This window comes from Vicugna pacos, chromosome 35 (genome assembly GCF_048564905.1).
Source record: "Vicugna pacos chromosome 35, VicPac4, whole genome shotgun sequence".
Taxonomy (NCBI): domain Eukaryota; kingdom Metazoa; phylum Chordata; class Mammalia; order Artiodactyla; family Camelidae; genus Vicugna; species Vicugna pacos.
In genome coordinates, this window is record NC_133021.1 from 31,576,342 (window position 1) to 31,598,253 (window position 21,912).

Consider the following 21,912-nt stretch of genomic DNA (forward strand, 5'->3'; position numbering starts at 1 on the left):
TATATCGTAGCTAAGGGTTTGTGATACAAAGGAATGTTTTACCACGCTTGTGCCCAGTTCTCCCTTCCGAGAAACATCCGCTTCTAGTATTTCTGTAGTTTTCCAATAGTTACTTCCCTAACTCTGTTATGATAGTCTTGCTTTTAAAATTTTTCTTGCTAAAAATCAGATATCTGTTGATTCTCTACTCTGAAGAAAGAGGATTCAGCATACTTACACTAATTCCACTTTCCCTCTGCGTTCTGAATTTTTGTATTATTTCTTCTTTTTCTTCAGTCAGGGTAAGCAGAGCTATACCATCTTCTATGGGCCCTACTATCTTAAGTGAGAATGTCCTCGCTCCTTCTCTTCACCCTACCTTCCCTTTTCCATTTCCAGCACTTGTCTTTCCCTACTTCTGTTTACTTTTGCATTATCAGAACTGCCAACATTTAAATTCTGATCTGTCATAGTATTCTCTGTCTAGAAGCTGAATCTAAATATGGAAAATCAATAAATCAATTTCTTGTGAATGACTCCAAAAATGAGACGAACTGCAGAACCACCTGGTGTTCTGAGATTCTGTTTCTTTCTCTCCCAGCCCATTTGGGAAAAAAAGTCCCCCGCTCCCTTTGAAGGAAAATGATCTTAGTATCTAGAGAAGATGGTGTGGGCTTTCTGAGGCTCTTTTCTGACACCTTATAAATTGTTCAGAATCATGCCACAGTTTCGTCTAGTTGGATCACAACACATGTGTCTGCTTGTCCTGGAGGTCCCCTGTTTCAGCCCTCTTCCCCTTTGTCCGCTCTGGTCTGACTCGGGTTTCCCCGAGTAGGAAAGTTCAGGAACCTTTCAATTCTCTGATCTTCAGTATCTTTGAACCTGCATGACCTTCTTCTAGAGCCAGGTCTTTGCTTCTCCTCCCAATACTAACTTTTAGGTTTTTTTTTCTAATATTGGCTGAAAAATATATGCACAACCCAAAAGTCGAGAATTATGTTTTTTCGGAGGCATTACTGAGGACTATGGCCCAGGAGACCACCTCTTGGAAGCTCTGAGGAACCATTCCAAAGAGCTGAGGGAGGGGCCAGGATGTACAGGAGTTTTTGCTGACAAAGGAGACAAAACCAAGCCCATGCAGTCCAAAATCAAAAGATTACTGCTAACCCCTAAAACAGACATCTCAAGTTAATGATTTTAGTGCTTTTCTAGATATGGGAAGATGCAGGAGTCTGAGCTCATTGACCTTATTCCATAGGTACGCATCTTAACCATCCAGGGCCAGTCTTTTGTTTCTCTCCATCCTGAGTCCCTGTAGGGCAGGTGCAGTGGGTGGTGGCTGGCTGGATGGCAGGGAAACACTGCGGTCCACGATAAGGAATCTCCCTGAGAGAGTTTGGCTGGTGCCCTGGGGAGGACTGGAGGGGACCTGGCTTTCTCCCACGGCCTGTTCCCTCTTCTCTTCCTTCCAGGGAGAAGGGGACGGAAACCTTCAGAGCCTCCGTGGTGCTGCCCAGCAAGGACAAGGCGGCCTTCCTGCTCAGCTACGAGGAGCTCCTGCAGAGGCGGCTGGGGAAGTACGAGCACGCGGTTAGCGTGCGGCCCCAGCAGCTGGTGGGGCGGCTGACGGTGGAGGTGGACGTGCTGGAGCCGTCGGGCATCTCGGCGCTGGAGGTGCCGCGGCTCCAGAACAGCGGGCACCGCGGTGGCGGCGGCGGCGCGCGCGGGGACGGTGAGCGATGCGCGCGGGTGGCGCTGCGTCTGCGCAGGCCTTGGGTGGTAGTAAGGGATGCGGGAATCTGAAGCATCTCAGCAGAGCGAAGACAGCGCCATGTACATCTGTATTTTTGTTGAGGCCAGGCTTCACTGGGAGGTTTAAAAATATTCTCATCACTGGACGCGGTACTGTCCACTTCTGGGCATCTAACCTTGGTGAACCATCTAAAACATTGGGACTGTTACAGGTGCGAACCCTCTCGCTAATATTTGTAGTAGCAAGAACATTCCATCCCCTTAAATATCCAACCAGAGGGAGGTAATAAGTAAAATAGAGTTATAAAAACAATGCAGCATGTAATGGGGGGAAACACAATTATATATACTTTACATGTGTTAACTCTGTTAACTTTGAAGCTGGCAAAAAACTAGAAAGTTATACAGAATAATCATTTGATACTAGGAGTGAGGGATTATGGGGTCATTTTCTAATACTCTGTTTTTATTTTTTACTTTTTAAAATTCAAGATAGTTGATTCACGATGTTGTGTATCTGGTGTACAGCATAGTGATTCAGTTATACATATATATATACTTTTTCATGTTCTTTTCCATTATAGGTTACTACAAGATACTGAATATTGTTCCCTGTGCTATACAGTAGGCCCTTGTTGGTTATCTATTTTGCATATGTTAATCTCAAACTCGTAATTTATCCCTCCCCACCTTCCCCTTTGGTAACCATAGTTTGTTTTCTATGTCGGTGAGTCTATTTCTAGTTTGTAAATAAGTTCATTTGTATCACTTTTTTCGGATTCCACATATAAGTGATATCATATGCTATTTGTCTTTCTCTGTCTGACTTACTTTACTTAATATGATAATCTCTAGGTCCAGCCATGTTGCTGCAAGTGGCATTATTTCACTTTTTATGGCTGAGTAATATTCCATGTAAATATGCATCATACCTCAAAGAATGTTTCAAAATGTTATTTCTTCCTGATGACCATTTAACGGGGAAGGCTCCTGGGTACAACTGTGTGAAGGCAGTGTGTTTTCAGGAGGAAGGAGAGAGTTGGCAGGACCTCGGGGCGGGCAGAGCAGTGATGCTGTGTCTGGGATGGAAGTACCCGGCTCCATAACTATTTTAAGATGCTAAAAAGGAGATGCTGAGGGTCGTCCTGCTGCAGGAATGACATATATGTGCGTTTTGCCTAGTTTTCAGCACCACTGTGACTCTTCAGAGAGGTGTCCTCCTGTGGTGTGTGTTATGCTTGGAAGGGGCAGGCATGAGTCACCATCGCTGGTTGCAAGGTTGCTGACTGTTTATCCACAGGGCCTGTGAGAATCTCAGAGGAATTTCTCCAGACCCTTGATCTCCTGGGAATCTGTTTATTTTTAAGAAAACTGTTTTCCTGGCGCTTTGTACCAGAGCCTACATTTTGCCTTCTAGAGCATGGGATTTCACAGGCGTCTCCCCAGCCAGGTGCAGTGGCCCGGGTCCCTGTTTGCCTGTCAGTCTCATCTTTCAGAGCTCAGCTGTTTTTGTTCCTGCAAAACAACAGCCTCAGGAGCCAGAGGCACAGGATGTTGTGACCCTGTCTGGATGCCCTTGAGTGTATCCAAAAACAAATGCAGGGTAGAGACGGAGCTAGAATCGCTCTTACACCAGGATGCAGGCTATAGTTGTGTGAATGTGGACCGGAGCCAGCTCATTCCTCTGATGGAGCTGCCTGGCCTTAAGGAGTCAGACTTCTGGACGTTCCCTAAGCACATCTGACCACTGACCGTTGCCCTCTTTAAGGAAGCAGTTCTAGGCAAGGATTACTTTATGCTAGCTGCTCTCAGCAATTGCACGTAATATTATCTCATTCCGTCTCCATAACAACACGCTCGGGGAGCTTTTGTAAAAGACTGAGGGTGTGAGTTCAAATTCCAAGTCTCTCCTAGTTATATAAAAAGAAGAGAAAGGTTAAAAACAACGGAAGCTACCTTGGCCTCAGGTTACTTGCCTGGTGTACTGGGACTGGAACCACCGCTATTGAAGTGTAAATTAATGGGCTTTTGCTCAGTGTGCAAGCCAGTTCTGTGAGATGTAACTTGGAAGCCAAAGCATTATACTTTCTGGATTATTAAAATAGTAAATGAGAAGAATTCTTACAGCTCAAATACAAAAAAGACAAACAACCCAATCAAAATGTGGGCAGAGGACCTGAATAGACACTTCCAAAGCAGATATACGAATGGCCAGCAAGCATTTGAAAGGATAGTCAAGACCACTGGTCACTAGGGAAGGGCAGATCAAAATCAAAACCACAATGGCCTACGACTCCACGCTCACAAGGATGACTATACTCATTAAAAAGAAACAAAAATGGAAAATAAGTTTTGGCAAAGGTGTGGAGCAGCTGAGCCCCCTTACATTGCTGGTAGGAATGTAAAATGGTGCAGCCACCGCAGAAAACAGTTGGATGGTTCCTCAGAAACTTAAACGCAGAATCACCATATGACCCAGAGATTTCTCTGAGGATATATGCAGAAGAATTGAAAACAGGTACTCAATACTTGTACATGAATGTTCATAGCAGCGCTGTTCACCGTAGCCAATAGGTGCACACAACCCGGAAGTCCGTCAGTGGATGAGTGGGTGAACCAGAAGTGGTATAGCCACGCAATGGCGTATTAACCAGCCATACAGAAGGATGCAGGACTGAATTAAGCTGCAAGATGGATGAACTTTGACAGCATTATGCTCAGTGAAAGAAAGCAGACTCAAAAGGTTACGTACTGTATGATTTCACTCCTGTGAAATGTGCAGAATAGATAAATCCACGGAGACAGAACGCAGATTGGTTACTGCCAGCGCCTGGACGAGGAAGGAAGGAATGATGGCTTCAAGGTCAGAGTTTCTTTGGGAATGAAAATGTTCTGGAACTGGATAGAGGTGGTGTCACACAACGTTGTGAATGTACTAAATGTCACTGAATGGTACACTTTATTTATTTACTTATTGTTTAATGGAGGTACTGGGGATTGAACCCAGGACCTCCTGCATGCTAGGCATGAGGTCTACCACTGAGTTAGACCTACCACTGCCCACCCTCCCTAAACCGTACACTTTAGAAAGGTTAATTTTATGTTACGTGCAGACTAACACAGTGTCTTGAATGCCCATAGATGCCCAGTAAGGAGTTGATCGAATCTGTTTAAAAATCTTATGCATCTTTTTCTTTGTTTGATCTGTTAACCTCACGACTCTGCTTTTTGCTGTGAAGGCTCTATTAGGATTGTAATCTAGGCACTTAGCATGGTGCCTGGCATAGAATGGATGCTCAGTAAATACTGGTTGAAAGAATTTAGGGAAAAATAACTGTTGGCAATGAAGATGCTATTAGGTTTTCAACATGTTCCTGGTTCAAGCTGGTCAATTCTGCCAGATCTTGGGTGTAGCTCTTATTCTGCTGTGGAGGATGGATTAGGAGACAGAATTTAGTTCCAAAAGACTGGTTACAAGAATCTAAATCTCTCCATTTTCCAGAGTCCCCAGATGAAAGACAGGATGCTCAGTTGCATTTGAATTTCAGATAAACACTATGTCCAGTGCAATATCTGAGACATACTTATATTTTTGAAAAAATCGCTCGTTGTTTATCTGAAAGTCAAATGTAACCGGGCATCCTGCCTTTTGACTTGCTAAATCTGGCAGCTCTGCCCTATTAAAGGCTGCATTGTGACTAACGTCCGCCCCCCAGCTCCAGTTCCCTGCTGCTCCGTGTCCGTCCTCCCCCACATCTGGTCTCCACGCTGCAGCTGGAAGGGCATGGCCCCGTTTGGCCTCTGTACATTTGCCAGGAAACAATCTGGTTGTTATGTGAGGGTTTCCAGCATTGTTCCAAGTGATTCATACCTGAATCATTTGGCTCCGTAGTTGATCTTGTTTTGTTACTAAAGCCAATAGGAGAACCCACGTTTGCTTGCTTGTTTCTATGGTTGGATCAGGGGCGGCTGTGAGTAGGGTAACTCAGAGAGCCCCGGGAGGGTGGTCTTGTTTCTTTCACTTGCTCCTGGTGAGCAACCTACTCTTCTTTGGGAGACCTCGCTCTGTTTCTTCCTTGGTGCTGCTGTCTTAGTTTGGTGTGTGACATGGGATGTTGTCTGGAAGAATGGCACTGTCCACCACAGTTGTGGCTGAAACCAGAAGTGGGTGCAGGTGACATGTATTAACGAGAGCATTTGCCACACCCATCAAAACACTTTCAAGACGATCCTCTTGAAAGACCCCTCTATCCATCTGTCCAAGTAGGTGCTCATGTGCTGAGTCATCTCCACGTGAAGTATTCAGCAAGCTTACCTTGAGTCTTCGCCACGTTCCTGAGCCTGAGCCAGGTGCCTGGCACCTACAGATGGCCAAGACGCTGTCGCTGCCCTGAAGAACTGAGAGTCGGCAATTCTTTCTCTTCCTTCCTTCCTTCCTTCCTTCCTTTCTCTCAAAATGGAGGTACTAGGGATTGAACCCAGGACCTTAAACATGCTAAGCATGTGCTCTACCACTGACCTAAACCCACCCACCTAGAGTCAGCAATTTTTAAAAATTAGCAAAACTTTTAAATTGTAGTAAAAAGCATGTAACATTAAATTTACCAGCTTAACCATCCCTGAGTGTACACTTCAGTAGTGTTGAGTTTATTCACGTTGCTGTGCAGCCAACCTCCCGAATTCTTTCATCTTCCCAAACACTGCCTCTGAATCCATTCAGCAACTCCCCCTACCTACCACTGCCCCCAGACCCTGGCAGCCACCGTTCTACTCTCTATCTCTATGAGTTTGACAACTCGCAGGAACTCGTATGAGTAGAGTCATACAATATGTGTCTTTTTTGTGACTGGCTTATTTTACTTAGTGTCATGTCCTCAAGGTTCATCCGTATGGTGGCATCTGACAGGTGGCCTTTTCATGGCTGAATAATGTTCCATTGTATGTATAGACCACATTTTGTTCATCCGTTTATCTGTGGAAGGACACTTGGGTTGCTTCCACCTCTTGGCAATTGTGGATGGTGCTGCTATGAACATGGCAGGCAGCACCTTTGAGATCCTGCTTTCAATTCTGTTGGGTAGATACCCAGAAGTGGAGTGCTTATATTTTTAATTTTTTAAGGAACCACCATACTGTTTTCCATAATGCTGTACCATTTTTACATTCCTACCAACTGTGCACAAGGGTTCCAGTTACTTCACATCCTTGCCAACACTCGTTATTTTATGGGTTGTTTTTTTTTTTGGACCACAGCCGTCCTAATGAGTGTGTAGAGTTGGCAGTTTTGTATAGTAATCAAAGAAAACCCTCTGTATGGTTGAATCCATAAAATGCCACCCAGGTTTTCTCAATGATTGGGCCATATTTCAAGAGGACAGTACAGATGAATTTAACAGAAGTCTGTCAATTTTAGATTCCTTTCCCCACCCAGCACTGCTTGTGGTGGACTTCCATTAGGCCCAGTTTTCAGTGCTTAGAGCAGCTAATATTTGAAGTCTTCAATGGACACAAAATGGAATCGGGAAAGGATAATGTCTGTTTTCAGGAGTTACCTGTTTTCAGAATGTATGAGGTGGTTGCATTTGTCTCCATACACAGTTTCTCTGGGGCAGTCAATCAAACAGGGAAAACTGAGGCTCAGTACAGTATTATTTTGGGGAAGAAGGAGCTTTGAGTAAGTAGTGAATTTGCTAAGAAATCTGGGCAAACACTGCTTAGCTATGAAGTGGTGGGAACTCCTTCAGCTGTAAATTTGCATTACCATTCTGTGCTGTGTGTTGCTGGCATATCTATAGGACGCCGTCTTCCAAAAGGATTTAAAATATCAACTACCAATATGAGGAGTAAGCCCCCTTCCAATTAGAACACTATATATAACAAGGGACATACGATGGTATTTAAATTCCTTTCCATCTTCATTGCCTCAACTTCACCATTTTTTTTTCCCTGAGACCTAGCCAATATAAATGTTTGAGGTATAATTGACATGCGTGATACTAGTTTGAGGCGTATAACATAGTGGTTTGATATTTGTTTAATATGCGAAATGATGACCGTGGTAAATCTGACCAGCATCCTTTACCGTACGTGGTTACAGAATTTTTTCCTTGTGATGAGAACTCTCAAGATCTACTCTCTTAGCAGCTCTTAAATGTATGATACAGTCTTCTGAGCTGTGGTTGCCATGCTGTACGTTACATCTCCATCATTTTTTCTGTTAATACTTTTCCAATTTGCTGGGATGTTGTCTTTATTGCCACCATCCAAGGGGAGTTGCCCAATCATTCAGGGTGGTTTTGACTGCCCTGTTTGGAAGAAGTCTCCTCACTGGAGCCCAGGTGAGCAGGTTGCATAAACAAACAGACAATTTAACCTCTTTTCCAAGGGGAAGTGAGCAGGCAGTGTTTGTTTGGAAATCCTTTTGTAAAATCACCAAGTGTTGGCTGCCTTTCTCCCCCAGTGGGCAAACCCAAAACCCACAGGAAGCAGAGGCCAGGAAGTACCCTCCCACCCCATCCCCGTCATGGACCCAAAGGGGCGGAGCTTCCAGCGGATGACCTTGACTGGGGTTCTTTGGTCCTAAATCTTTCACCTTTAGACATTTCACATAGCCATCAGCTTCCCTCCCCCTCCAGGTGGTTGTCTAGGAGGGGGATGTTTATTTGTGAATAACATCCTTGTTCTTTTCGCCCTTTACACAGAAGACACGATGTGCTTTGTCATTGCAAGAGAGAATCAGTGGGAAGAACAGGAATATTTCATAGCCCTTGTGTGCATGGCTCTTAACCTTATGGAGACTTCTTGGAGAATCAGGCCAAAGCCTTGGGCATCTCTCCAGAAAAACGATGTACATGTGCACTTTGATGCAAAATTCCGTACATAACATATATAATGAAAGAGCTCAGGGAGCTCTTGGGAGGCTACTAATCCCATTATTCTTTATAAAGATTGTTCTCTATCTAAACATTCTTGAATTCCCCGTTATGAATGTTCATCACGATGTGCCTTTTTGTCTCCAAATAAGGATGATTTGTTTTTACTAGCTCTCAGTGGTGCAGAGAGACCTATGATGGCAAAATGTACATGTATCTTATCAAAGAGTCTTTCGTTCCTTGTGAGTTGCCTTTCGTCCTAGACAAAGAAGGTGCTTCTGAAGAGGAAGAGGCTGGGGGCTAATATGTATTGAGCATCCACTGTGTGCCAGGCACTAACCTCAGTTCCTTTTATACATGATGTCACTTAATTCTGACCAAGATTCTATGGTGTGGATTTAAAAGAGGTGGAGCTGAGGCTTAGAGATATTAAGTCAGTCATTTTGAGTCTATCAAACTTTAGAGCCCACTTTCCTGGGGATTATGTGAGTTCTAATATAACATGTAACTTCTTCGAAAATACTGAACTTTAGATCGGAACAGGGCCTTATGGGGATGCTGGTGAAGCAGGGAAGAGTGAGGTGGGGGGAGGAGAGCAGTTGGTGAATCTTACCAAGGATGTGATATAGGTGGTCCTGTGTCACTGGAGGTCATCTTACACGAGACCACGGATGCCTGGATGAAAACAGGGAGATGACGTTAGAAGACCGGCTGCTTCTGATTCAGAGCAATCACCGCTGTTCACTCCTGCCCCTGACCAAGTGGGCACGAAGGAGGGGAGACCAGGAAGGGGAACAGATACTCGGGTTCTCATTAGAAAAGGAGGTCGGATTCCCCTCTTCTGGCTGCTCCCACCCGGTTCCTTTCCACTCTTCACTATGTGAGGACACATCCCTTGTCTGCCGAGGACCCTGCTAGTAAAGCTCATTTTGCTTAGGATTTTGTGGCAGTCAGCCGGATGGGCCCCAGCTCACAGCAAGGGAGAGCTAAATGGTCATATTCTGCTTTGAGATCTTGGTTGGTAACTGGGCAGCCTCTACTAACCTTGTTGATTTTTTTTTCCTTCTCTAATAAAAAGAGGATTTTATTTTCTAGGGATATTACTCTGGAATTTTTCCCAGCAGATTTCTTTTTTTTTTTTTTTTTGATAGGTGGTGGAAAATGTGGCTGGGTCACACTGACTGGTATTTAGTGGGTGGAGGTCAATTTCAGGAGCTGGGCTCCTTGGTGAAAAATCCAGCTGGGAATCAGCCCACTCTTCGAGCACATAAAATAAGCCCATTTAGAGGAATCTCATGAATTTTCATCACGAACCAGCAAACGTCAGAGGTCAGTAGGAAACCAAAATAATAATACACTATCCTTTCTCATGGCTTCTATCAAAGAGCCTAGTCAAATGAATTATGGCGAGAGAAATTACATTTTTTAATCCTCAGTGCTCTCATTCAGTCATGAATGGTATTAATTCAGGGTAGCTGTAAAGACCATTTCAATGAGAGAGACTTGAAACATGAAAAAGTAGGTACACCCTGACGGTATACACTCAGATCTAATTAATGTAGGATGGAATTCAGTGCCGCCCAGTTCCATGCATCCAAGGCACATGACTGCGGTCTTTGTGCAGGAACCAGCATCACCTGGAAGGCTTCTTAAAATGCAGATGCCTGGGTCCCACCTCCAGAGTTTCTGATTCGGAGTTCCTGGGATGAGCCCAAGAATTTGTGTTTCTAGCAAGTTCCCAGGTGATGCTGCTGCTGGTGGCCCCAGGACCACATTGTGAGAACTGGCTGGCACCGTCCGTGCAGGTGTTCATCCTTCCCACGTTGGCCAGGGCACTTCTAGGGAGATGGGCCATGAAAGCTGCGTCTGCCAACAGGACATCTTCCTTAGAGCTTACAGATGCTGCGTGAAAGGTGCTTCCCCATAGCTTGGTACCTCGTCCTGATTCTGCCGGCTGGAACCATGCAAACACACCTGATACCCACATGAATGTTTACACGAACACACCTCCCCTGCAGCAAATAACATAGAGGTCCATTTGGCAAATAATGCTGTGTTCCCTCCAGGCGATTGCTTGTTCAAGCTATTGTGCTAGCCAACTCCCAATGAACTCTTTTTTTTTTTAATTGGAGGGAAACATAGAATAATGTGTGTACATCTTATGTGGACAGCTTGATGACTTTTTAAATATGTATGCACCCATACGGCTACTCCCAGGTCAAGACGAGGAGTAACTCCTGCACTCCGGGAGGGTCACTGTCTTTCCCAGTCAGTATTCACCCCCCAGAGGGACCCACTGCTCTACCCAGTTGCCGTGACTGAGTTATGCTTGCTCTTCAGCTTTGCATAAATGCAAGCACAGTGAATGCTTTCTTTTGTATCTTGTATTTTCACTCAGCGTGACTCTGAGATTCAACCATGTCCTGAATGGCAGAAGTTCCTTCTTTTTCGTGGCATGTGGTAACCTAAATTTGACACGCTGTATTATTTTACATTGAATTTGCTGGCCCTCTCCTATGTGGCACCTATTTAAGGTTGATAACAATATTAGCTGGCGTGACTGCTCACCGGGAATCAGAACGGCGCTAGATACATCACATGACAGTCATTTCAATAGTGTGACTGTGGTGGACCATTCGTCCATTTTACAGGTGAGATAACCAAGGCTCAATCTTGCCCAGCATCTCGTGAGTAATAAGAGGCAAACCCAGTACCGAGTGCGCGTTCCTCGGACTCATGTGTGATCCTGAGTTCACAGCTGGTGCATTTTCAGACCTCTCGTTCTTGGTGCTTTACCAACAATCACCAATGAGAGACAGACTTCAGAGAACACAGTTTCATTTCGTTTCAAGGACCTTTCCATTTTCAGCCTCTTGTCTAATGGTTCTAAGGCATCATCAGACACCAGGCTGGTGAACTGGAGATTGCCTCTTTTGTTTTTTGAGGGGGGAGGTAAGTAGGTTTGTTTGTTTGTTTATTTATTTATACATCTTTTTAATGGAGGTTCTGAGGCTCGAACCCAGGACCTTGTGCATGCTAGGCACACTGTCTACCACTGAGCTGTACCCTCTCCCTGAGACTGCCTCTTATCAGCATGCCTGGAAGTACGTTATCATGTGTACAACTGTCTTTCTGTAAGAATGAACTTTCCAGCTTGCTACCCCCTCTGGTCTCTCTCAATACTCCTGCCCTTGATAAGTGCAAATAATTGAAGAATCAGTTCTGCTGTGTGGTTCCTGTTAAGGTGACAACTAAATTGTCTAAAAAATAATTGTCTGTTCTGTTGAAGCAAAAGGTTAAACTCCCTTTGCCTTTTTGTCTCCTAAGCCCTTAGCAGGAGGAAGTTTATTCTTGAATACAAATTGTCATGGGCCAATTTTGCCGCGTTTCCTTTTTCACTTTGCTAATTAGGGACGGGAAATTGCTGGTCAGCTTTCTCGCTGGTGTCAGCTTGAATAGATTTTAAAAGATAATCAAATGTTTTGCGGTAGTTGTAAGCCAGGCTTTGGTTCAGTGTCTGGTTAAGGAGTCTCCACATACTGAAGTGTACAAATTCTCCATTTTATTTTCATATTCTTCATGATGCCTGCAGATCTCAAAAATTTGGCTTTCTGTTGCTCAGTATGTAGACATGGTGTTGTTTGGATTTATAAAGGTGGGTAGCCTGCAAAATAATTTTCAGTGTGTTTTAATGAGGGAAATGAAAGTTGGGAGTAAAAATGGGATATTCTTGGTTTAATCTGTCATCTCACTAATTTTTCTTAACTCCCATAAAATCCATTTATCTGTTCCTCTTTCTGGAATTCGAATTTATATCCTAAGTTTTCACGCTGGGGAAAGTTTTGGGAAATGATTTTTCTTAAAAAAGTCATAAATTTTCTGGACAAAAGGTATGTTACGGCAACCAAAGAATTGATGGAGGAAAAACGTTCCTTATGGAGGAATTCCATATGGAAGGAATGATCAAATTAGAAACCACCCTTTTGCAACGCTGATGAAATAGTGAACAGACAGACATCATCAGTGATTGATAGAACCATTAAGGGAAGGCGTGATGAGGAATTTTATCACGGGTGATCAGATTCACAATACCAGGAACCTGCCATTAATCTTACTACCACTGACAGTAGACAACTAGATATCATGTGCCTTCTGGTGTGATGAAACAGAACGTACTCAGCATCACCAAGAAGTGTTCTTGTCAACAGTGTTGGACCAGAGTCTAACCAGCCTCTAGCTCTACTGATCAGAACACAAAGAAATACAAGGGACTGAGCTGTGTGTCTCAGCCTAGACTGCATGTTTGGAATTTAAAAGTCCCGATGCCCCGGTTGGCCCCAGACCATTTAAATAAGCTCTTAGCTTGGGCATCCGTACTTTTCCTAGCTCCCCTACATGTCACATGCAAGACAAGGTCAGAGACCAGGGGAACAGAAGAGCAAGTTAAAAGACAGGACAAGAAAACAATCATGAATTACAGAATGTGAGAACCTCGGTAGGACAAATGGCCAGCATTTAAAAAGACATATATGTAGCATTAGAGAAAAGGTAGGGAGGGGGACATGTGGATTAAAAGAGATTTAAGAAACATAAACCAAATGTGATGTGGTGACTTTGCTTTGAGCCTGATTCAAACACATCAACTGTTCCAAGACATTTTCTAAAGAATCAGGAAAATTTAAGTACAAACTGAGTATCTGATGATAATAAAACACTATGCATTATTTTTGTTACTTGTGATAATGGTTTTGTGGTTACACTAAAAAAAAAGCTTTTGTAGTTAGAAACATGTTTATGGAAGAAATATGTCTAGGATTTGTTTTAAAATACTCTAGCATGGTCCCCAGTGTTCATAGCAGCACTATTTACAATAGCCAGGACATGGAAGCAGCCTAAATGTCCAACGACAGATGACTGGATAAAGAAATTGTGGTATATTTATACAATGGAATACTACTCAGCCAGAAAAAAGAGTGAAATCATGCCATTTGCAGCAACATGGATGGACCTAGAGATGATCATGCTAAGTGAAATAAGTCAGACAGAGAAAAACAAATATCATATGATATCACTTATATGTGGAATCTAAAAAACAGATACAAGTTTTATTTATAAACCATGAGAAATAGGCTCACGGACATAGAAAACAAACTGACTACCAAAGGGAGAAGGGGAGGAAGGAGTTTGGGATTAACAGATACACATGACTGTATGTAAAATAGATAAACAACATGGGCCTACTATATAGCACAGGAAACTGTATTCAATTTCTTGTAATAACCTATAATGAAAAAGAACCTGAAAATATGTATGTATGTGATGTATGTGTATATGTCACTGAATCACTTTGCTGTGCACCTGAAACTGACATTGTAAATCAACTACATGTCAATAAAAAATAAATAAAAATTTAAAAAATAAAATACTCTAGCAAAAGATGATGAGAAGACACATAAAAACACAAAAGATTGGTAAAAAGTTGATCATTGTTAAAGTTGGGTGACAGGTACATGGGAGTTCATATTACTATTCCATTTTTGTGTGTTTTTAAAATTCTTACAAGAAAAGATTTAAAAGGAGACATAGAGGTGAAACATATGCTGACGCACCTTGTGCATTGTGACATGTTATTGGTACAGAGCTTTGGGGGGTTCACAGGGCATGCAAAAGTCTAACCTTCTGTGTCCATGCAAAACAGACCTTACTTCTTTTCGGAAAAATATGTATATATTTAGTTATTAATTATGTCTCTATCCTGTTTACAGATGATTTGGGGCCCCCTCCTTCTACTGTTATCAACCAAAATGAAACGTTTGCCAAAATCACTTTTAAGCCCAGTGTGGTCCAGCAAGCCAAGATTGCCCAGAACGGCATTTTGGGAGATTTCATCGTTAGATATGATGTCAACAGAGATCAGAGCATTGGGGACATCCAGGTAATGGGTTTGTTGTTGCTGTTTCATGTTAGTTGCTTGATACTTTTACTTGGGCCCAGAACTAGGGATTTCAATACTTACCTAAGCGAGAGAGATCTGCCAGTTCTTAGGAAATCTATTTTAACCCCAAGTTAAGTCTCCGAGAAGACTGGTGATGTTCCCTTGCTGGAGGCTGGGGGTATCTGCTTCCTGCTTCAATAATCTGGAGGCCAATGAAACCTATAATATATTCTTCCCTGTAGTGTTTCAGATGAAGTTAGAACTTAGTTCGTCTTTAATTTTCATTTAGAGAGACTGATTCTTGGCTCACTTCCCCGTTAGCTCTATTGCACCAGAGATAGGGTGGGCATGTCAAAGTGTATTAATTTGCATCCAGAATGTAGACAGTCTTGATGTCTTCACATGACAGATGCTTCGTAAAAACCGGATAATGAAGGAAGCAGAATTCTCAAGTGGCAAGGGTCAAAAAAGGGATGGATGATTTAAATCGACTTGGTCAACGTGGTCGATACATTTTTAAGGAATGATTTTATCCTCGTGCAGATGACATTAGCAATTAGTTGGAGGGATCAGGACCATAGATACTTTTGCCTTGGGTATGGAATCTGGCCCTAGACTCTCTCTCATGCTGGCTTTGATGTTTACAAGTTGCATAAACTACCCATTTGGTTAGTTTTCCTACCTAATCTGGAAACAACCATTTTTACTTTTTTTTTTCCCTCCACCAGGTTCTGGATGGCTATTTTGTGCACTACTTTGCCCCCAAAGACCTTCCTCCTTTACCCAAGAATGTGGTGTTTGTGCTCGACAGCAGTGCCTCCATGGTGGGGACCAAGCTCCGGCAGGTGAGTGAGCGCCAGCTGCCTGTTTTTCCCTCTCTCGCGTTTGCCCAGGACGGTGATGCTCTCTGTGAATGGAATTCAGCTGATGCCAAGAGCTAAAGTTGACTTGTAGGGTAGATATGGGAGGGAGACAGGATCACGCGGAGAAGGCCACTCAACAGCACTGTTTCTGATGGAATAATTCTGTCCAGTAATGATGTCCTCCGAGAACAATGGAATGGAACCTTTGGCAGCGCTCTTGCCCTATGGTCAGAGCCAAGGACTTGTATCTCAGTAATTCAGGACTGATATTCTCACAGCATTTAGGATGAATCTTAAAATTCTAGATGGGAGGACATGAAAGGGACATGTAGTCTGTCCTGAAAAGTTAAATGATCCCCAGAATACAACTATTTACCTTTTTCTTTTTAACAAACCACCGGAAAAGGCTATTCCTTGTCTTACTCTGGTGTCATAAGTATCAAAAATGTGCATTTATAATATATTTCCAGCTCACATAATGGGAAATAGAAAGAGCTACTGGTTGCCAGACCTACAGATCTCTCCGTAGTCAGCCAAAAAATGAAATCTCTTAGATTTTCTTTCTTAATTCACTACCTGTTTTTTATCAATTAATAATTAATATGTGGTTTAATGAGTGAGATGATGTCTCAGACCTCGTGAGAACCCTCTTTCCCCCCTGTTTCCCTCCCTGGGTGCTTCTCCATGTACTGCGGAGCTTGGTCTTGGCTGGTAAACTATTGCAAATATTTTCTTTTGGTTATTGATCTGTAAATGGAGTCTTTGGCCCATTTATCTTTTAAAAATCATGTAGTGTAATGTATTGATCTTTTCTCTGTGAGTCTGATTTCCTCCCACCTCAAAATAGTCAAATAACTAACTAACTAACTAAATAAATTCCAAAATGGGATACAAGGATGTGGTGTAGGTCTTTTGGTTTGGAGGCTAGCGCAGTGTGGTTCCTAATGAGTATAGGGGAAGGTAGCCTCGTCCTGTGAGTCACTCCTGGTCACTCTGGACGCAGCAGTCTCGTCCAGTCAGCCTGCCCAGTGCGCTTTCTTCTTCACTTAGCATCTCTGGCCTTCCATCTGGAATGGGCTTTATTTTTTTTTTCTTTAACAGAAGAAAAGGTGTCTTTTTAAAGGTGGGTCTGCTGGGAAAGAATTCTCTCAGGTTTTGCTTGTCTGAAAAGGATTTATTTCCCTCTCTTGAAGGATGTTGTTATTGCGTATGTGTGATATTCTAGGTTGGCAGTGATTTTTTTAAACTATACATTTTGTTCAGCTTTTTTTAGTGGTTGTCGGGGGAAAGTTGAGTACACATTGCCTGTAGGTTTTGTACATGGGTACCACTTCCCAAAGTTGTATTCATGGGTAAGTGAAACATTCTTTCATTGTGAATGATTCTCCTTAATGGAGGTACTAGGGCTTGAACCCAGGACCTCGTGCACACCAAGCGCGTGCTCCTCCACTGAGCTACCCCCTGCCCACTGTGGCTGACTATTCATTGATGTTCGGGAGGCCTCACAATCATTCTGTGGTTACCAAACACTCTAAAGTTCTTTGCTTTATGTACTCAAAGTTCTTAAAAGTCATTTGTTGGCTAAGCTTTCTTGTGATTTTGGTAGGTGGATAATAGATGTGGACAGGAGGATAATCTTGGCTTCTTTTTAGACCACTGTGGACCATGGAACACAGTGTTGAGTCAGGCCTTATATCTGATCCAGCATAATAATTCCTGCTTGGAATTCGAATCAATTAGCAGTTACAGAGTAGACGCCATGTGCTAGGTTTCCATGTGTGTCTCATACAATTCCTGTGCAACTGCAAACCTTCAGATTTTCCTTTTCCTTTAAGACAACAGGCTTCATGGGGGTAGAGTTTGGCTTTCCTCTTAAAAACACATAGATCGAAGAAGATAATGATGATTAAACTTGTTGCAGCCAATCTGAATTCATGTTACCATTAAATATTTTGTAGTTTGATATTTTTACTTGCCATCATATTATGAATATTAAAAAAAAGATTTGTGTGGGAGAAGATATAGCTTAAGGGGTAAGGTGCATGCTTAACATGCACAAGGTCCTGGGTTCAATCCCCAGGACCGCCTCTAAAAATAAATAAATAAACCTAATTACCTACCCCCCCAAAAAAGATTATGAATATACCCAATGTTTTTAAAGAGTATTTAAAAACATGGATGGCCATGAAGCAGGACTATTCAATAGAAACCTCTCTGAGAACGGGGATGTTCTGTACCTGTGCAATCCAGTATGGCCCATGCCAGTCATGTGTGCCTGGCTGTTGAGCACTGGAGAAACTGAGGAATTGCAGATACAAATTTAAACTTAAATACCACATGTAACCACTGTGGCTACAGTATTAGACAGTGCAGCTGAAGAACTTTTATGCCCTCCACCAGCCATGAGAGACCTTGGAATTATTTCCTTTTTATGCTCTTGCAGACAGCACATGGAGGAGTGTGTTATGTTTACAGGACTGGCCACTTGGCTAATCATTGTCTGCTGTTACATTTTGAGAAGCAGGGCAAGGAACACAAACTCATTGATAGGTTTTGATTCGTATTATAAAAACATCTTCCAGAAAGGCTAAGAATTCTTCAGGATTGAACCCCAAGCCCACTCCATTCTGGTGTACGTAGGTCTTCCCGACTTCTGACGGAAGAACTACCGATAGTCTTCTTACCAAATAACCCCCAGAAAGATAAATCCAGCCCTGAATGGTACAGAGAAAACCAATGAACTGAAACAGGGTCTCCTAGACTTGCCTTTAATGATAAAATAATTTGGGCACGTCTTAAAAATAGAGCGTGAAGCATTTTCAACATGCTAAGGCATTATGCTAAGGGGATTGCAGGAATTATTAAATAAAAGGATATTTAATCTTTAAAACAATTTGGTTGGCATCCGCATTTTACTGATGGAGAAGCTGAGGCTCGGCCACGGTGAAGAACCCGGCTAGTAAATGGCGAGGCCAGGCTTTAAAGCCAGGTCTGACTCTGCAGCCTGTGACTCAAACCATGATGCTATGGGGTCTCCAGGCAAGTAATGGGTGATGGGCCAGTGTTCTCGCATGCAGTGACAGACGTGCAGATGGACACAAGGTCAGTGCCTTGACGTTTCAAGACCCGGCTGAGAAGGCTGCATCTCAGAGGGAGGGATTTCCTCGCCTTGTGCAAGAGTGATGTCACGGTGGATGTTCCCTCTGCTTGTTTTTCCCCCTCTGCCTCCATTCCTGGTTGTCAAGTTCCCTGCCTTGCTCAGCCCTGAACATCTGGCACGCACTCCGCTGGCATCTGAGCCGCAGTACGGCCTCTTTCCAGGAGAACCACCCCAGCCCAGCCAAACACGTGTCAGAAGCCTCCAGGCAATTTCTAAAGCCTGTGGCTGCCTTCAGTGATTTTGAAAACCACTGCCTGTTTCAGCAGCTCTCAGCTCCTCCAGGCCACAGCCCTGAGCAAAAAGCGTAGCTGGCTCTTGGTCGAGTCTGGGACACAGTGCCCTGTCCACTGGTGAAGGGGAAAGCGGCCCCCGAGCCCAGGGCCTTGGTGATGTGTCAGGGGCTGGGCGACATCAGGCCGACGCATGCTGAGAAGATCTGCGAAGAATCATTCATTCACTCTTCTTTCTTTTAACAATAATCTCTTGTATTTAACCCAGTATATCAAAAATAGTATCATTTCAAAATGTGATCAACATGAACAGGTTAAGGAGACGTCTTCCAGTACCTGGTGTGCAGTTTATCCGCACAGCACACCCTGCCTCCCGCCCGCTGCATTTCAGGGCTGTGGTCTGCACGTATGTTCGGGGTGTACCGCCCTAGAGCGTTTGCTTGATTTGCCCCTGGCTCGCCTGGGGGCTCCAGCTTGGGTCTCTGATGCCACCTGCTCTGAGGTTCTGCCCAGCGTAGGGATGTCTGCTGCAGGCCAGTGTGAGGAGTCTGTCTGGCAGGAGGGACTACGACCTGGGTGGAGCACCCGACTCCAGGCATCGTGCCGTCTTCTCCCAGCCAGTCCCCCGACAGTTCAGGTACCAGTCTTGGGGTGAGGAGGGGGCAGGTCCCATTCATTCCCTCTTCTCTTGGATGTTCTTGGCTCCCCTCATTTTTGATGGACTCAAGATACTTCGCTGTGTTAATCACGTGTCAGGCAACAATTGATCTGTTTAAAAATCGTAAAGCTCTTTTAACCTTAAAATGTATTCTTAGTAGAGGGTCTCTCGGTACCTGGGGAGCGCCTGAAGCTGTGGGCGTTTTCTGGTTCTGGTCCTAATCCCTGTAGGAATGTGAACCTGGAAGCCAGGACTTAACCAGCTTGGGGTCAGATTCTGAGCTTCCTGCAGCTGCTGCAGAGGGCCTGGCTCTGTTTCCCTTCCCACGTGCTCCTGCTGAGATGCTGAGATGGCCGGTGGGGGGGGCGGTGCTGGGTTAGGCAGGATTTCCACCTCCCAGCTTGAGCTGGTACAACTTCTTCGTGGGAGAGGGCTCCGAAGAGAAACAAAACCCGTGAACAGCGCAGGAAGCACACAGCTCCCCCTCTGAATTATTCTTGCCCCCAAAATATTAAATTGAGACCCCCTTGAGCCTCCAATCTGCCTGTTTACAGGAAAGACCCCATCAAAGAAACATTTTGAGATGACATGAAAAAGAGGAACGCAGTTTCTTGCACAAATCTAAACAACAAAGGAAAAAAGGGAGGTGGGAACACATAGATCTAAAATGATACAAAAGGCACGTCAATACCTTGTGGGAGCTTGAGCGAACCCTTATTTGAACAAAGCAACTGTAAAAAGACATAGTTGAGACAATTCGGGAAACTTGAACAGGACTACATTATTAGATGAAACAAAGAAATTATTGGGGTTGCTTTAGGTGTGATCATGATATTATGGTGATGTTTAAATAAAATAGGTCTTATTTGTTGGAGCTACAAAAAAAGAAAGGAAGGAAGGAAGAAAAAAAAAGAAAGAAAGAAAGAGAAAGAGAGAAAGAAAGAAAGGGAGAAAGAAAGAAAGAAAGGGAGAAAGAAAGAAAGAAAGAAAGAAAGGAAGGAAGGAAGAAAGAAAGAAAGAAAGGAAGGAAGGAAGGAAGGAAGGAAGGAAGGAAGGAAGAAAGAAAGAAAGAAAGAAAGAAAGAAAGAAAGAGAGTCCACGAGCAGGAGAGATCTTTTTTATTCTCTCTAGTTGCCTGCTTAAGGCATCAGTGTGAGCAAACAGATGTGTCCTTGGGAACACTGAGGATAATAGATGTGTATTAAATTAAATACAGTTGTCCTTGACCGAGGTCTACACGTGCTTCTCTTTCTTCCCTTCCCTCTGGTCTAGATAATTTCTGCCACTTTCGCCCTCACATTAAGGAGCTGGGCTAAGAGACCTCCTTGGCAACCAGGCAGTGACGAATGCATCAGCTACCAGATGTCTTTCACGCTATAACTTTCTGCAAACTTGTTCCCACAGTTGGTGCCACTCGGTGCCAATCCTAGATTCCCGCATGGCTTTGGGAGGTTGTCTTCCTCGCTCCATTTAATTCCATCAACAATTTTAGAGGGAAAAGAACAAGCTCAGTGTTTCTCGTCCGTCTGAACCTGCCAAACCAAAATGAGGGCAGATGTGAGCTGATGACTGGGGAGCGGCATCTGAATTTCATCCGTGCTTCCCTCCCGGGCTCACTTCATGCTCCAGAGCTGTGCTTTCTTCCTCTCTGCGCAAGGGTGGGCTTCCCAGTGCTCTGTGGGCATTTTATGGGCAGCCTCACAGGCAGAGTCTGTAAGTGACACGGGTTTGGTTTGGAGACCACCTTGTTTCTGATCATTAGAGCACGCGTTCCCGGCGCCTGGCACCAAACCTGACATGGAGTGGGGAATGATTTTTGCTGAAAAACACACCAGCACAGAAATTATTAAATGTAACTTGCGTTTTTTAAGGCACAGTAGCCTCTCCCACTGAGTGACCGGCACATACCAAACACTTAGAGTTTTACACACATTTTTTTCGTTTCATCTCCCAATGAAGTAGACATGGCCCTCCCTACTTTGTAGACAAGAACGTGAGGGGCAGGAAGGTGACGTAACTGCACTGAAATACACAAAGTTGTATGTGGAGGAGTTTGCAGTCAAGCCCACTCTGAAGCCCTTCACCGGAACAGTCACTTCTCACTGTGTCCTGAGACGTGACTTCAGACCCCCTCTCGAGCTGTCAGGCTCTACCTGTTCCTATGCCAAGGGATGGGATGTGGACGACTGCTCTTGCAGGTTAGGGCACACAGGGCTCACCTGCCCAGAGAGGCTTCAGCCCGCGGTGTGGATTTGTGAGAAGCAAATGGAGCTATTCTGCTCTGATGCATAGGATGAACTGTTAGTGTTTCATCGTTCAGCTTTAAGCACATGTGGGGCATGTACGTGGGGATAGGCTGCTTTCCCTTTTATGATTTGGACTGGGAGGCTGAGAGCAAGGGTGGAGACCACGGAGGTGCAGAGCGAGGAGTCGGTGGGTCCGGTGGTGTCTGCTGGTGCTTTC

The 21,912-nt window shown here is 44.0% G+C and overlaps 1 protein-coding gene across 2 annotated transcripts in view; it reads left to right on the forward strand.

The window, feature by feature from the left end:
• The window catches only part of ITIH5 (inter-alpha-trypsin inhibitor heavy chain 5), a 63,849-nt gene that overhangs the window by 13,058 nt on the left and 28,879 nt on the right, over positions 1–21,912 (forward strand). For both annotated transcript variants that reach the window (XM_072954933.1, XM_072954934.1), the window contains exons 5-7: positions 1,452–1,711; positions 14,369–14,538; positions 15,267–15,383. In XM_072954933.1, coding sequence (XP_072811034.1) covers positions 1,452–1,711; positions 14,369–14,538; positions 15,267–15,383 — 547 coding nt within the window. The remainder of the gene's footprint in view (positions 1–1,451; positions 1,712–14,368; positions 14,539–15,266; positions 15,384–21,912) is intronic.